The sequence below is a fragment of the Hyla sarda genome, chromosome 13, assembly GCF_029499605.1.
Source record: "Hyla sarda isolate aHylSar1 chromosome 13, aHylSar1.hap1, whole genome shotgun sequence".
NCBI lineage: Eukaryota > Metazoa > Chordata > Amphibia > Anura > Hylidae > Hyla > Hyla sarda.
In genome coordinates, this window is record NC_079201.1 from 17,382,036 (window position 1) to 17,394,766 (window position 12,731).

Consider the following 12,731-nt stretch of genomic DNA (forward strand, 5'->3'; position numbering starts at 1 on the left):
CGTGTGAAACAGCTGGTGTAGCCTCCGAGCGCCCATCTATCTGCACCGATGCTGTGACCCAGCCTTCTGAGGACCGGACCCCGCGCTCGGAGGCTACACTGGCTGTTTCACACGTGTATGCATGCTTCTTCCGGCCTCGAGGAAAGAAGAAGCACGCATACACGTGTGAAACAGCTGGTGTAGCCTCCGAGCGCCCATCTATCTGCACCGATGCTGTGACCCAGCCTTCTGAGGACCGGACCCCGCGCTCGGAGGCTACACCGGCTGTTTCACACGTGTATGCATGCTTCTTCCGGCCTCGAGGAAAGAAGAAGCACGCATACACGTGTGAAACAGCTGGTGTAGCCTCCGAGCGCCCATTTATCTGCACCGATACTGTGACCCAGCCTTCCGAGGACCGGACCCCCCACGCCGAGTTGTCTCCGCCGATCGGTGAGTGCACGTACGTGCTTCTGTTGCTATAGATTTGTAAGTTACTTCTATTAATAAATCTTAATCCTTCCAGTAGTTATCAGCTGCTGAAGCTGAGTTGTTCTTTTCTGCCTGACAACAGTGCTCTCTGCTGACACCTCTGTCTGTCTCAGGAATTGTCCGGAGTAGGAAAGGTTTGCTATGGGGATTTGCTCCTACTCTGGACAGTTCCTGAAACAGACAGAGGTGTCAGCAGAGAGCACTGTGGTCAGACATAAAAGAACAACTCAACTTCAGCAGCTGATAAGTACTAAAAGGATTAAGATTTTTTTTATAGAAGTAATTTAAAAATCTGTTTAGCTTTCTGGAGCGATGTTGATATGAAAAAAAATAGTTTAAAACTGAAGCCAGACGTCTTTTTAGTGGTTCGTGGGGGCTCTTCCAAAATGGAAAACCATTTGGTAAGATTCCTAATCTCAATACACATTTCTCTATTTACCTAGGAGCTCACCTTGCTTGCCAAGTCTCTAACGCATCGAGCAGGACTTTATCTATCGGAAGGTATAAAAGCCCTGTGTATCTTTGGGAGCTAGCACCATATTCTACTCTGTGAAAGCAACGAATACAAGAATTTACTGTATAAAGTTACTCATGACTGGGACATGGCTCAGGGAACTGAAAAATATCGGCAGCATAGGCTCCTGCCATGGTGAGACCTTTGGGGCTTCCTGCTCGTAAATACTGAATTTTGGAAGTTTGGCAATTACACTGTTGGCCCATTGACATGAAGTTATGTGTACATGGGCGATAGGAAATACATTGGTAACAGTCTCCATCATAAATTTACCACATTTACCAACAATAATCCAATTTATTCTCACCAAACTAAGGTCTCTGGTACAGTGCGCTTAAAGGGGTACTCTGGTGGAAAACTTTTTTTTTTTATATCAACTGGTGCCAGAAAGTAAATTACTTCTATTAAAAAATTTTAATCCTTCCAGTACTTATTAGCTGCTGAATACTAGAGAGGACATTATTTTCTTTTTGGAACACAGAGCTCACTGCTGACATCACGAGCACAGTGCTCTCTGCTGACATCTCTGTCCATTTTAGGGACTGTCCAGAGCAGTATATGTTTGCTGTGGGGATTTTCTCCTACTCTGGACAGTTCTTAAAATGGACAGAGGTGTCAGCAGAGAGCACTGTGCTTGTGATGTCAGCAGAGAGCTCTGTGTTCCAAAAAGAAAAGAATTTCCTCTGTAGTATTCAGCAGCTAATAAGTACTGGAAGGGTTAATATTTTTTAATAGAAGTAATTTACAAATCTGTTTAACTTTCTGGCACCAGTTGATTTAAAAAAAAAAAAAAAAGTTTTCCACCGGAGTACCCCTGTAAAGGGGTACTCCGCCCCTAGACATCTTATCCCCTATCCAAAGAATAGGGGCTAAAATGTCTAATCGCAGGGGTCCCGCAGCTGAGACCCCCGCGATCTCTGTGCAGCACCTGGCCGCCACGCCCCCTCCCATAGACTTGCAATGAGGGAGCGTGGCCGTGACGTCATGACCCCCACCGCTCGCTCCAAGCATTTGGAACAAAATGTTCCTAATGCTGGGGCAGCAGAGTACCCATTTAAGTTTTATCCTCATGACAAAACCCCAATATGCATTGTGTGTTTTTGTTAAATATAGTTTGTATAATGTTCCCATTGCTTAGACTCTATCAGACCTTTTATGTATGACAACATTAGTCGAAAAAAGCGGGAATTATAATAGAGGGTCATATCGTTTGGGCAATATAGATTTCTCCAAAACAACAACTCGTTCTTTTATTCACGATATGTGATGCAAGCTTCATGCAGGTCATGGTTTGGAATGGGCGGTGTCCCCTCTTACTCGTGCGTGAAGTTGGAGCAAGAAATTGTTGCCCCAGTTGGGAGTGGACACAGCCCCTTCCAAACTTATTTTATAAATAAATTAACATTTTGGACTGAAAAAATTTACATTAGTATTTTGGGGACATCTATATTGCCCAAAAGCTATGAGCCATTTTATGTTTATAAAATTTAAAGGGGTACTCTGGTGGAAAACTTTTTTTTATTTTATTTTTTTAATTAACTGGTGCCAGAAAGTTAAACAGATTTGTAAATTACTTCTATTAAAAAAATGTAATCCTTCCAGTACTTATTAGAGGCTGTATATTACAGAGGAAATTCTTGTCTTTTTGTATTTATTTTTTTGTCTGTTCACAGTGCTCTCTGCTGATACCTCTGTCCATGTTGGGAACTGTCCAGAGCAGGAGAAAATCCCCATAGCAAACCTCTCCTGCTCTGGACAGTTCCTGACATGGACATAGGTGTCAGCAGAGAGCACTGTGGACAGACAGAAAGGAAATCCAAAAAGAAAAAAAATTCCTCTGTAGTATACAGCTGCTAATAAGTCCTGGAAGGATTAAGATTTTTTTAATTGATGTCATTTACAAATCTGTTTAATTTTTTGGCACCAGTTGATTTAAAAAATAGGTTTCCCACCGGAGTACCCCTTTAAAGAGGTCCTGTCAGAATCCATCTAGTCGTAAAAATAAGCCAATGGGCATAAAGGGCTTACGGCAAGTTTAATGTCCCATATTGAGTTCCAGCACCAAAATGTAAGCATAATTCTTAATATGTAAATTAGGCAAAAGTGCCTAGAGGGCGTTCCCGAGTGCCGAAAGAGCCCATGCTTTGTCAACCCATCTCTTCTCCTACCCTTTCTTCTGGCCCACTTGGCCCATAAGCTGTCTTCTCTTTTTCTCTTGTAAAAGAGCCATCTGACTGTAAGTCTTCTCCTGGTGGCTTCATAGCTGTCCTGTACTTGTGCAGTTTACAATTACAGAGCAGCCCTGAAGCTGCCAATGGGACATTAGATGACTGCCCATGTGATGCCCCCCACCCAGTTGTACTGCTCTTGTGTAAGATTTACCGTATGTAGGGATACAGATAGAATTAGACAGCTTAAAGGGGTAATCAAGTGGAAAACATTTTTTTTATCAAAGGGTGCAAGAAAGTTAAACAGATTTGTAAATTACTTCTATTAAAAAAATCTTAATTCTTCCAGTACTTATCAGCTGCTGTGTGCTCCACAGGAACTTCTTTTCTTTTTGAATTTATTTTCTGTCTGACCACAGTACTCTCTGCTGACACCTCTGTCCATGTCAGGAACTGTCCGGAGCAGGAGAGGTTTTCTCTGGGAATTTGCTCCTGCTCTGGACATTTCCTAAAATGTACAGAAGTGTCAGCAGAGAGCACTGTGGTCAGACCGGAATGAACTATACAACTTCCTCTGTAACATACAGCAGCTGATAAGTACTGGAAGGATTAAGATTTGTTAATAGAAGTAATTTACAAATCTGTTTAACTTTCTGGAGCCAGTTGATTAAAAAAATATATACATATATATGTTTTGCATCGGAGTACCCCTTCCTTTAAGGGGTATCATTGAAAAGGAGGGGGAGGGTGATATTGGGTGGATACAAGCAGGCCAAGAGTAAGAAAAGATGCGTTTGCCAAGTCTCTGACCTTGTGGCACTGGGAATTGTCCTCTGGGCACTTACATATTTGGAAAAATGCTTATTGTTTGGTGCTGGAACTAAATATAGGGAAAGATAATGTATGGCAGTAAACCTAAGGCTGAGCCCCATTTGGCCATGGACTTATTTTTACCAATAGATGGCTACTTAAAGGACAGCTTTAAAGGGGTACTCCCCTGGAAAACATTTTTTTTTAAATCAACTGGTGCCAGAAAGTAAAACAGATTTGTAAATTACTTCTATTAAAAAATCTTAATTCTTCCAGTACATATGAAGCTGATGTATGCTCCACAGGAAGTTATTTTCTTTTTAGATTTCCTTTCTGTCTGTCCACAGTGCTCTCTGCTGACACCTCTTCCCATGTCAGGAACTGTCAAGAGCAGGATAGGTTTGCTATGGGGATTTGCTACTTTTCTGGACAGTTCCTAAAATGGTGTCAGCAGAGTGCACTGTGGTCAGACAGAAAGGAAAGAACTTCCTGTGGAGCATACAGCAGCTGATAAGTACTGGAAGGATTTCGATTTTTAAATAGAAGTAATTTATAAATCTGTTTAACTTTCTGGCACCAGTTGATTAAAAAAAAAAAAATCTTTTCCAGTAGAGTACCCCTTCCTGATCGGGTGATCGTTCACCTTGTGCACCACTAGGCATCAGTACCATTCATTTATGTTGCATAATTTTGCTCGTAAACGAATGTTCTGTAAAATATGTCAGTCGGTGCTAAATCCCGCTCTTTCAATTACTGGACTGTCTGAAGGACAAATATCATAAAGTGTGAAAATTGAATCGATGTTTACTTGTGGGGAGCGACAATTTCCCATCGAGGAACTTTTAACAGTGCTCAGCATTGGAAATAAACAAAGGCAGGGGGGTTCAATGTTTTCTCTAATATGTTATTGAACTTTTTAGAAAATGCCTATTTTAAAGGCTTATGTTCATAGCTGGATCTCGGTACAAGCGTTCAGACGGCGAATTATTCCATTAAAGCTTTAATAGCCGGTCTATCAGTCTACGGCGGAAACGGCATCGGAGGAGACCGTGCCCGTCTGAGGAAAGACAGTAATACTTTTCCCAGTGGGAATTAATAATTCTTTCCAATTGTGTAAATGCTTTACGCTCTACAATGGATCTTCATCTCTCATACATGATAATTGTCCTAATGATACAGTATCTCCCTCCCCAATAACTGCGGTGTTCTTACTAAATCCATTGACGTCCTGACAGCTGGAGAAAGTGTCTTCGTTGCGGGTAGAGCTCAGTTTGCTGGAGCTTTTATCGGAAGCCACCAGACCCATCTCCCTCTGAGAGCCACTTTGGGTTTCTTTCTGTTTCTTAGCCAATTTCCTGGAGGCAACAAGAAATAAAAAAAAAGAGCAGTGTCTGACAAAAGCTCGAGGCTCACATGGTAGGTGACATTGGCATCGACACGTTGAGTCTCTTCCAAACACAGACTAATACGCAGCGTGACTTCTATTATGGAGAAGGCTTCCCGTACCCGTTGAGTGACACATCCCGGGGATAGGTGGCATAGCTTTGTCTGGTTGATGTGAAGGCATTATAATTGGCAGATCATTGGATAATCAGATATAGATGTGATTCAACTGGCTAATGCATCTAGTTTGCGCGGCACATCTCTCTTTTAGAGAGGGCCAAGTAATATTACGGCTTTTCATGGTGTAATTGGGTGCTCAGGGATGCTTGGCAGACATAAGGTTACACGCAGTTGTAATGTTGTGACACTTGGGCACGGTTTCCTTGTAGGCCCTGGTAATTAACACCTTACATTTCCCCTACAAGGAGAGATTTATCCACAGATCGCTAATGACTTGGAGTCGGTTGTTATTAGTAATGGGAAGCGAATGGCTGTGATGATATTTTTCTATTTAAAGGAAATGGGCAGGGGATCGAATACTTACAGTACAAGCATGCTGCCATTCTCATTACAAACAGGGTGTCTCTGGCTGACGCAAAGCTACAACTCCCAGCATGCCCAGACAGCCGAAGCAGAAAGTTGAATCTAGTCACAGCTAAGAATCCTAGCCAGTAAGTGGCGCAGTTGTCCCACTTTCAACTTCAACCCCTAGCCTGGGAAGAGGTGGATATTGATCTCTTTAGAGCTGTGTTTATCAACCAGGGTGCCTTCAGCTGTTACAAATTAGGCTACAGTTTACCCCTGACAGAAAGTTGTGTAGTCCTTTTCAGTGTGGTGTTGTTTCCAGCAGCCCAGCTCTTTCCTCTCTCTTAACAGAAAGTTGTATAGTTCTTTTGTTGTCAGTTTAGTGTTATCTCCAGCTCCCTGGCTCCTCCTTGTCCCCTGACAGGAAGTTGTGTAGTCTTTTTGTCAGTGTGGTGTTGTATCATCAGCTCCACCACCTCTCCCTTCCTCCCAAGATGACGCATCATTATCTGCTGTCTCAGAAGTCTGGATCTTGTCTACATGTATATCTTTATCGGGACACTTACAGAGGAATGAGGTAGGTTTCCGGGCATGCTGGAAGTTGTAGTTTTGTAATAGTTGGAGAGACACTGGTTGGATAACACTGATCTAAGGGAGCAGCAACCTATTTCCAATTGTCTAATAATGAAACATTAATTGGTAAATACAGTTATTTTTCTAGATTTCTGTGGTCTTTCGTGCTTTCCCAGATGCAAATTGTGTTTATTTTCTCTATTGCCTGCTTCATTTTTACTGTCCATCCTGTAATGGACTTCCTGTTCTAGCTTTACACTCTAGCTGGGATTTCAGCCAACTCTATCTCCCTCTTTTTATGTGGGAGGCTCCTGTGGGTGGAGTCATGGTACAGACGCAAAAAGACCAATGTTCTAGAGTGTGGATATAACTGGTTTAGGAAAGAAGAGGAAGGGGTGTAATTCCTAAAAATAGTCAAGCATGTGTAGATGAAAGGTATAGAATCTTCTGAAATCCCAGATAGAGTGTAAAGCAAAAACATTGAGTCCATTACAGGATGGATACCAGTCAGGTAGGGGGCAATGTAGAGAACACAGCAGACAAAGTATTAAAAGCCAAAGAAAGTAAGTAACATAACTAGCTAGTCCTGTGAATGTTCCCGGAATCCTAGCCGACTGCTCTGCACCATTGTGCTCACTGTTCTATTTGTTTATGGAATAAAGAATATCTGCATGGAAAGGCTGGTGAGTGCGGTTCCTCTCCTCTTTACGTTATACTGTATATTCTATTGTACAGCCTGTAATGGACTTCCTGTTCTTGCTGTACACTCTAGCTGGAATTTCAGCCAACCCTAAATCTCTCCTGCTAGGTGGGAGGGTCCTGTGTGTGAAGTGGTTGGAGGTACAGTCAAGAATCGGAAAGACCAGTCCTTAGGTACTCTACAGTATGGATAGAACTGGTTTAAGAATGAAGAGAAAGAAAAGAAGGAAGGAGAAGAAGAGGAGGAAGGGATGTAATTGATTCCTAAAAAAGAATAGATACAGTCAAGAAGGTGTAGTTAAAGGATATAGAATCTGCTGAAATGCCAGCTAAAGTGTAAAGCAGGAACAGGAAGTCCATTGCAGGATGGACACCAGTCAGGAAGTGGAGGCAATGGAGAGAATAGATAAGACAACATATTAATAACCACAAAAAGTTAGTAAACAACTATTTTTCATTCTGTATATCCTCGTGTACAATCTGAAAGGAACTTCTTGTTCCTGTTTTATACTCTAGCTGTGATTTCAGCCAACTCTCCTACTATGTGGGAGGCTCCTGTGGATGAAGAGTCAAGAAGGTGAATTCAAAAGATATAGAATCTGCCAAAATCCCAACTAGAGTGTAAAGCAGGAACAGGAAGTCCATTACAGGATATACATCTTTAAGTAAATGGGGCAATGGAGATAACAGAACAGACAAACTAATAAAAGCAAGTAAAATAACGTAATTCATATTCTTTATATTTTAGTGTACATCCTGTAATAGTATTCTTGTTCCTACTTTACACTTTAGCTGGGATTTCAGCCAACTCTCTCTCCTGCAATGTGGGAGGCTCCTGTGGGTGAAGTGGATGGAGTTATAGTCAAGAAGGTGAAGTCGAAAGATATAGAATCTGCGAAAATCCCAGCTAGAGTATAAAGCAGGGACAGGAAGTGTATTACAGGATAAATAACAGTTAGAAAGTAAGGGCAATGGAGAGTATTAAAACCACAGAAAGGTAGAAAAATAACTTTTCTGATCAATATACCTTATATTTTTTTTATAAGACAGTTAAAAATGGGTTTTATCACTGGAAAACCCCTTGGAAGCCAAATGGGCTGATTATTGCCCTGTTAAAAGGCACCAGGATCAGCCTACCTATGAGGAAAGGATCACTAGTATATTGCAGGACTAATAATTATCATTAGTCCACCATTGTTATCGGGGGATATATTATCTAAACTAATAATTGTAAAGGACCATCCGAACGATCCAGCAATCGCTTGGGGCGGCCGATCATTGGCAGATGTCAGGCCCTATAAAGGGTTCTATATGTGAGCACCAGTCGACTTGTACATGGTCAATTGGACATTCTCCAAGGAAGGGAGTAGGAGAATGTATGCGCACAACAAAATACACACGTGTGAACAAACTCTTATTTGGGCAGTATTTGGATCATGAACAAGACAAATTCCATTAAAGCCAATTTTCTACTAAATTGTTTAATATCAATTCCATTCATGACAAGCATAAAACATTAATATAAACCATTCATTGGTTTTAGTAGCATAAAAAAGTTAAAGGGGTATTAAAGGGGTATCCCCTTAACAAATAATTAGCATGCTGGGTGGGGGAGGTGGTGGTGGTGGTTGGTGGTCCGAACACTAGGACCCCCACCGGTCCCAAGAATGAAGGTAAAAAGCTCAGCAGAATGAAGGGTACACTACATTTCCCTTCACTTTTGGGACTGACAAGGGTTCCACTGGTCAGACCCCCACTGATCAGTATGTTCTATTTGAGGCGAGAATAACCCCTTTAAATGGAGCTCACCCAGGTCTAATCCAGCTCTAGACTAGACTAGACCAGTGTATTCCAAACAGTGCGTCTCCAGCTGTTGCAAAACTACAACTTCCAGCATGTCCGGGCATGCTGGGAGTTGTAGTTTTGCAACAGCTGGAGAAGCACTCTTTGGAAAACACGGGACAAGATGCTGACGAAGTGAATACATCTAAACAAATCTGCGACAAGGTCATTGAAAAGTAACAGGGGGAAAATGGAAATGTCACAGCTATAAATCTGACAAAGCGGAACAAAGAAAGAACTGTAAAATCTAAAAAAAATTCTACGGTCTGATGAGACCAAAATGCTTAGAAATGCGCAAATTAGATTGTCCAGGTCGAGGTCCTTAAAGGGATTATCCAGGAATAGAAAAACAGAGCTAATTTCAGTCAAAAACCGCTCCCTGTCTGTCTCCAGGTTGGGTGTGGTTCTGCAGCTCAGTTCCTTTGAAGTGGATGGAGCAAAGCTGTAATACAAAACACAACCTGAGGACAGGCGTGGAGCTGTTTTTGAAAGAACTTAGCTCTGTTTTTTTTATTCCTGGAAAAAAACTCTTTAAAATAATGTAAAATTAGTGGCTTGGTATAAAAGTACGTCTTTGTTTATGAAGTTTTTGGAGGAAGAATTTGTGAAAACTGCATATGTACAAAACGGATAGAGGTATGTCCTGTGATCCCCATCAAAAAGCCATAAACAGCCCTTTACTTATCTTTCAATGTAAGCTATTGAAAAGGAATTTGTATGGGACGTTCTAGGGGTTCTGTTTATGTTTAGATTTCTTAAAGTATTTAAATACATTGACTGACCACTTTATTGGGTACACTGTGCTAGTACCAGGTCCTTTTGCCTTAGTTCTTGGTTGTATACTTTCTACAAGGTGCTGGGAACATTCCTCAGAGATTTCACTCCATACGGACATGATGACATCACACAGTTCCTCCATATGGACATGATGACATCACACAGTTTCTCCATATGGACATGATGACATCCCGCAGTTTCTTCATATGGACATGATGACATCACACAGTTCCTCCATATGGACATGATGACATCACACAGTTCTTCCATATGGACAGGATGACATCACACAGTTCCTCCATATGGACATGATGAAATCACACAGTTCCTCCATATGGACAGGATGTTTGGAAGTGAGTAATATTACGTATACACATCCTGGCCTGACCGCCGGTGGGATGACCTGAACTGTCTGTTTGGATTACCAGATCCTTGGTTGGGCACACACTTGTTGTCTTAAAGGGGTACTCTACCCATAGACATCTTATCCCCTATCCAAAGGATAGGGGATAAGATGTCTGAACGCGGGGGTTCTGCCGCTGGGGACCCTCGCGATCTCCCTGCTGCACCCGGCGTTCCTTTAGAGCGTTGGGTGCAGAGCCGGGGGGTCGTGACATCATGCTCATGACATTACGAACACGCTCCCTCAATGCATGTCTATGGGAGGGGGCGTGACGGCCGTCACGCCCCCTCCCATAGACTTGCATTGAGGGGACGTTGCCGTGACGTCACAAGTGGGGCGTGACTGTGACGTCAAGGAGGTGCCAGTCATCCGGCACTGAGCAAAGTTCGCACCATGCACGGTCAGGGGTGCCGCAGCCGAGATGGCGGGGGGTCAGGGGACCCGCGATCAGACATCTTATCCCCTATCCTTTGGAGAGGGGATAAGATGTCTAGGGGCGGAGTATTCCTTTTAGGTTAGGGCTACATGGCGACACATGCTGCACCACGGCAAGTCGCACCACATTTTGTGTTCCTCGCTTTTACATGACTTTATTACAGGTGTGCCTTGGCTATAAACAAAATAGACATATTGCAGGGAAGTTGAGGTTGCGCGCCACTTGATTTGAAGTCAATTGTGGCATACGGTAATTGCGCGCGACTTGAGCTGCGACCAATAATCCATTATCTTTGGAATTTTTTTTGCTGCTGTTAGGCTATGTTCAAACGGTGGTATTTCCAAACGGAATACGGCAAAAAAAATTCCGCTCTGAAATTCTGTTGCGGCAGAGTGTTATCGTTTTTAATAGGATTCTGCTGCACCGTGCAGATCAAGAAAATTCTGATTCCGGCCTCTGTAGAAGGAATTGACTGGTCAGGTCTTTTGCAAAATCTGCTCGAAATGCATTGTCGTGTATTTCCGAGCGGTCCTAGTGCCGACATATTCTGCGAGGAAATTTTTTGGATTGACATTTCGATGTCCGAACATAGCCTTACAGTTGCGCCATATTGCGTGTGACTCCATTCACTAACATCATGTGGGACATTGCATGTTCTTTGTGGCGCCACGTAGCCCTAACCTTATACGAAAGAGAATGTGTCTGTATTTCGCAGGAATAGACCTGGTAGGAACGTGCACAGACAATTTTTGGGGGGAGGGGCTCAGGAAGAAAAAAAGGACACTTCTAATTAAAAAAAAAATTTATGTAAAACCTTAAAGGGGTACTCCGGAGAAAAACTTTTTTTTTAATGATCTGGTGCCAGAAAGTTAAACAGATTTGTTAATTACTTCTATTAAAAAATCGTAATCCTTCCAGTACTTATTAGCTGCTGAATACTACAGAGGAAATTCTTTTCCTTTTTGGCACACAATAGAACGAGCACAGTGCTCTCTGCTGACATCTCTGTCCATTTTAGGAACTGTCCAGAGTAGGAGAAAATCCCCATGCTGCTCTGGACAGTTCCTAAAATGGACAGAGGTGTCAGCAGAGAGCACTGTGCTCGTGATGTCAGCAGAGAGCTCTATGTTCCAAAAAGAAAGGAATTTCCTCTGTAGTATTCTGCAGCTAATAAGTACTGGAAGGATTAAAGAATTTTAATAGAAGTAATTTACAAATCTGTTTAACTTTTTGGCACCAGTTGATTTAAAAAAAAAAAATGTTTTCCACCGGAGTACCCCTTTAACACAACACAATTCCTGAGGTAAGGGACTTCCGGCAGTCATGTCACCTGAATGAGACCGGCATCACCCCACGGAGGTCCCAATCAGTGATGGCAGGTGCATTAAAAGGGCCTTTCGAGTCTATGTGTACATGTCCCTGGAACCTGGCCTAGCAGAGAAGCAACACCACCGTGTGCATTAGCTCAAAAAGGGTAGACAGGGGCCCCCTTTATTTCCCGTGTTCATCCGCCCACCCTGGATATGAATGATACCATTGGTGAAATATTTGCTTCCTGCATGCAACGCGGTATGTAACACATGAAGAAGCCATGGTATGAGGAACAGGGGATGGTTGAGGGGATGTGCCAATGGGGAAAGGGGCAGTGATTTCTGCAGGTACTTACAGATAGTATGAATAGGAGTACACATTTCTTCTAGAGGATGGAGAGCGGTCACATGGGGGGGACCGTAAAACGAGAAATAAAAAGAAAAAAGAGGAATAATTAGATGTGACAGCATGACCTCACCAGGGTGACAGAGTGACATCAGAGAAGGTGTATGAAAGCGGAGAAGCATAGCACAAAAAATGTCTGACCCAAGGACGTAGTGACACAACGGTCTGTCTACAATAGTCAACTTCTGAGCCTGATTAAAAATAAATAATTAAATGAATGAATGAATAACTAACAAAATAAATAAATACATGAATGAATACCTAACTAAATAAATAAATAAACGAATAACTAAATAAATAAGTAAAAAAACAAAGAAAAAAATTAAATAAAAACAAATAAATAAATGAATAACTAAATAAATAAATAGAAAAAATGAATACAAAATAAATACGTAAAAAAAAAAACAAATAAAT

General features: G+C 42.0%; 1 protein-coding gene across 12 annotated transcripts in view; it reads right to left on the bottom strand.

Annotated features, from left to right (window-relative positions):
- The window catches only part of PTPRT (protein tyrosine phosphatase receptor type T), a 433,706-nt gene that overhangs the window by 84,074 nt on the left and 336,901 nt on the right, over positions 1 to 12,731 (bottom strand). For 8 of the 12 annotated variants that reach the window (XM_056549647.1, XM_056549653.1, XM_056549644.1 and 5 more), the window contains 2 exons: positions 12,268 to 12,297; positions 5,176 to 5,318 (listed from right to left, as the gene is read on the bottom strand). In XM_056549647.1, the coding sequence (XP_056405622.1) occupies positions 5,176 to 5,318; positions 12,268 to 12,297 (173 nt within the window). The remainder of the gene's footprint in view (positions 1 to 5,175; positions 5,319 to 12,267; positions 12,298 to 12,731) is intronic. The other 4 variants (XM_056549642.1, XM_056549648.1, XM_056549645.1 and 1 more) reach the window with 2 other exon arrangements.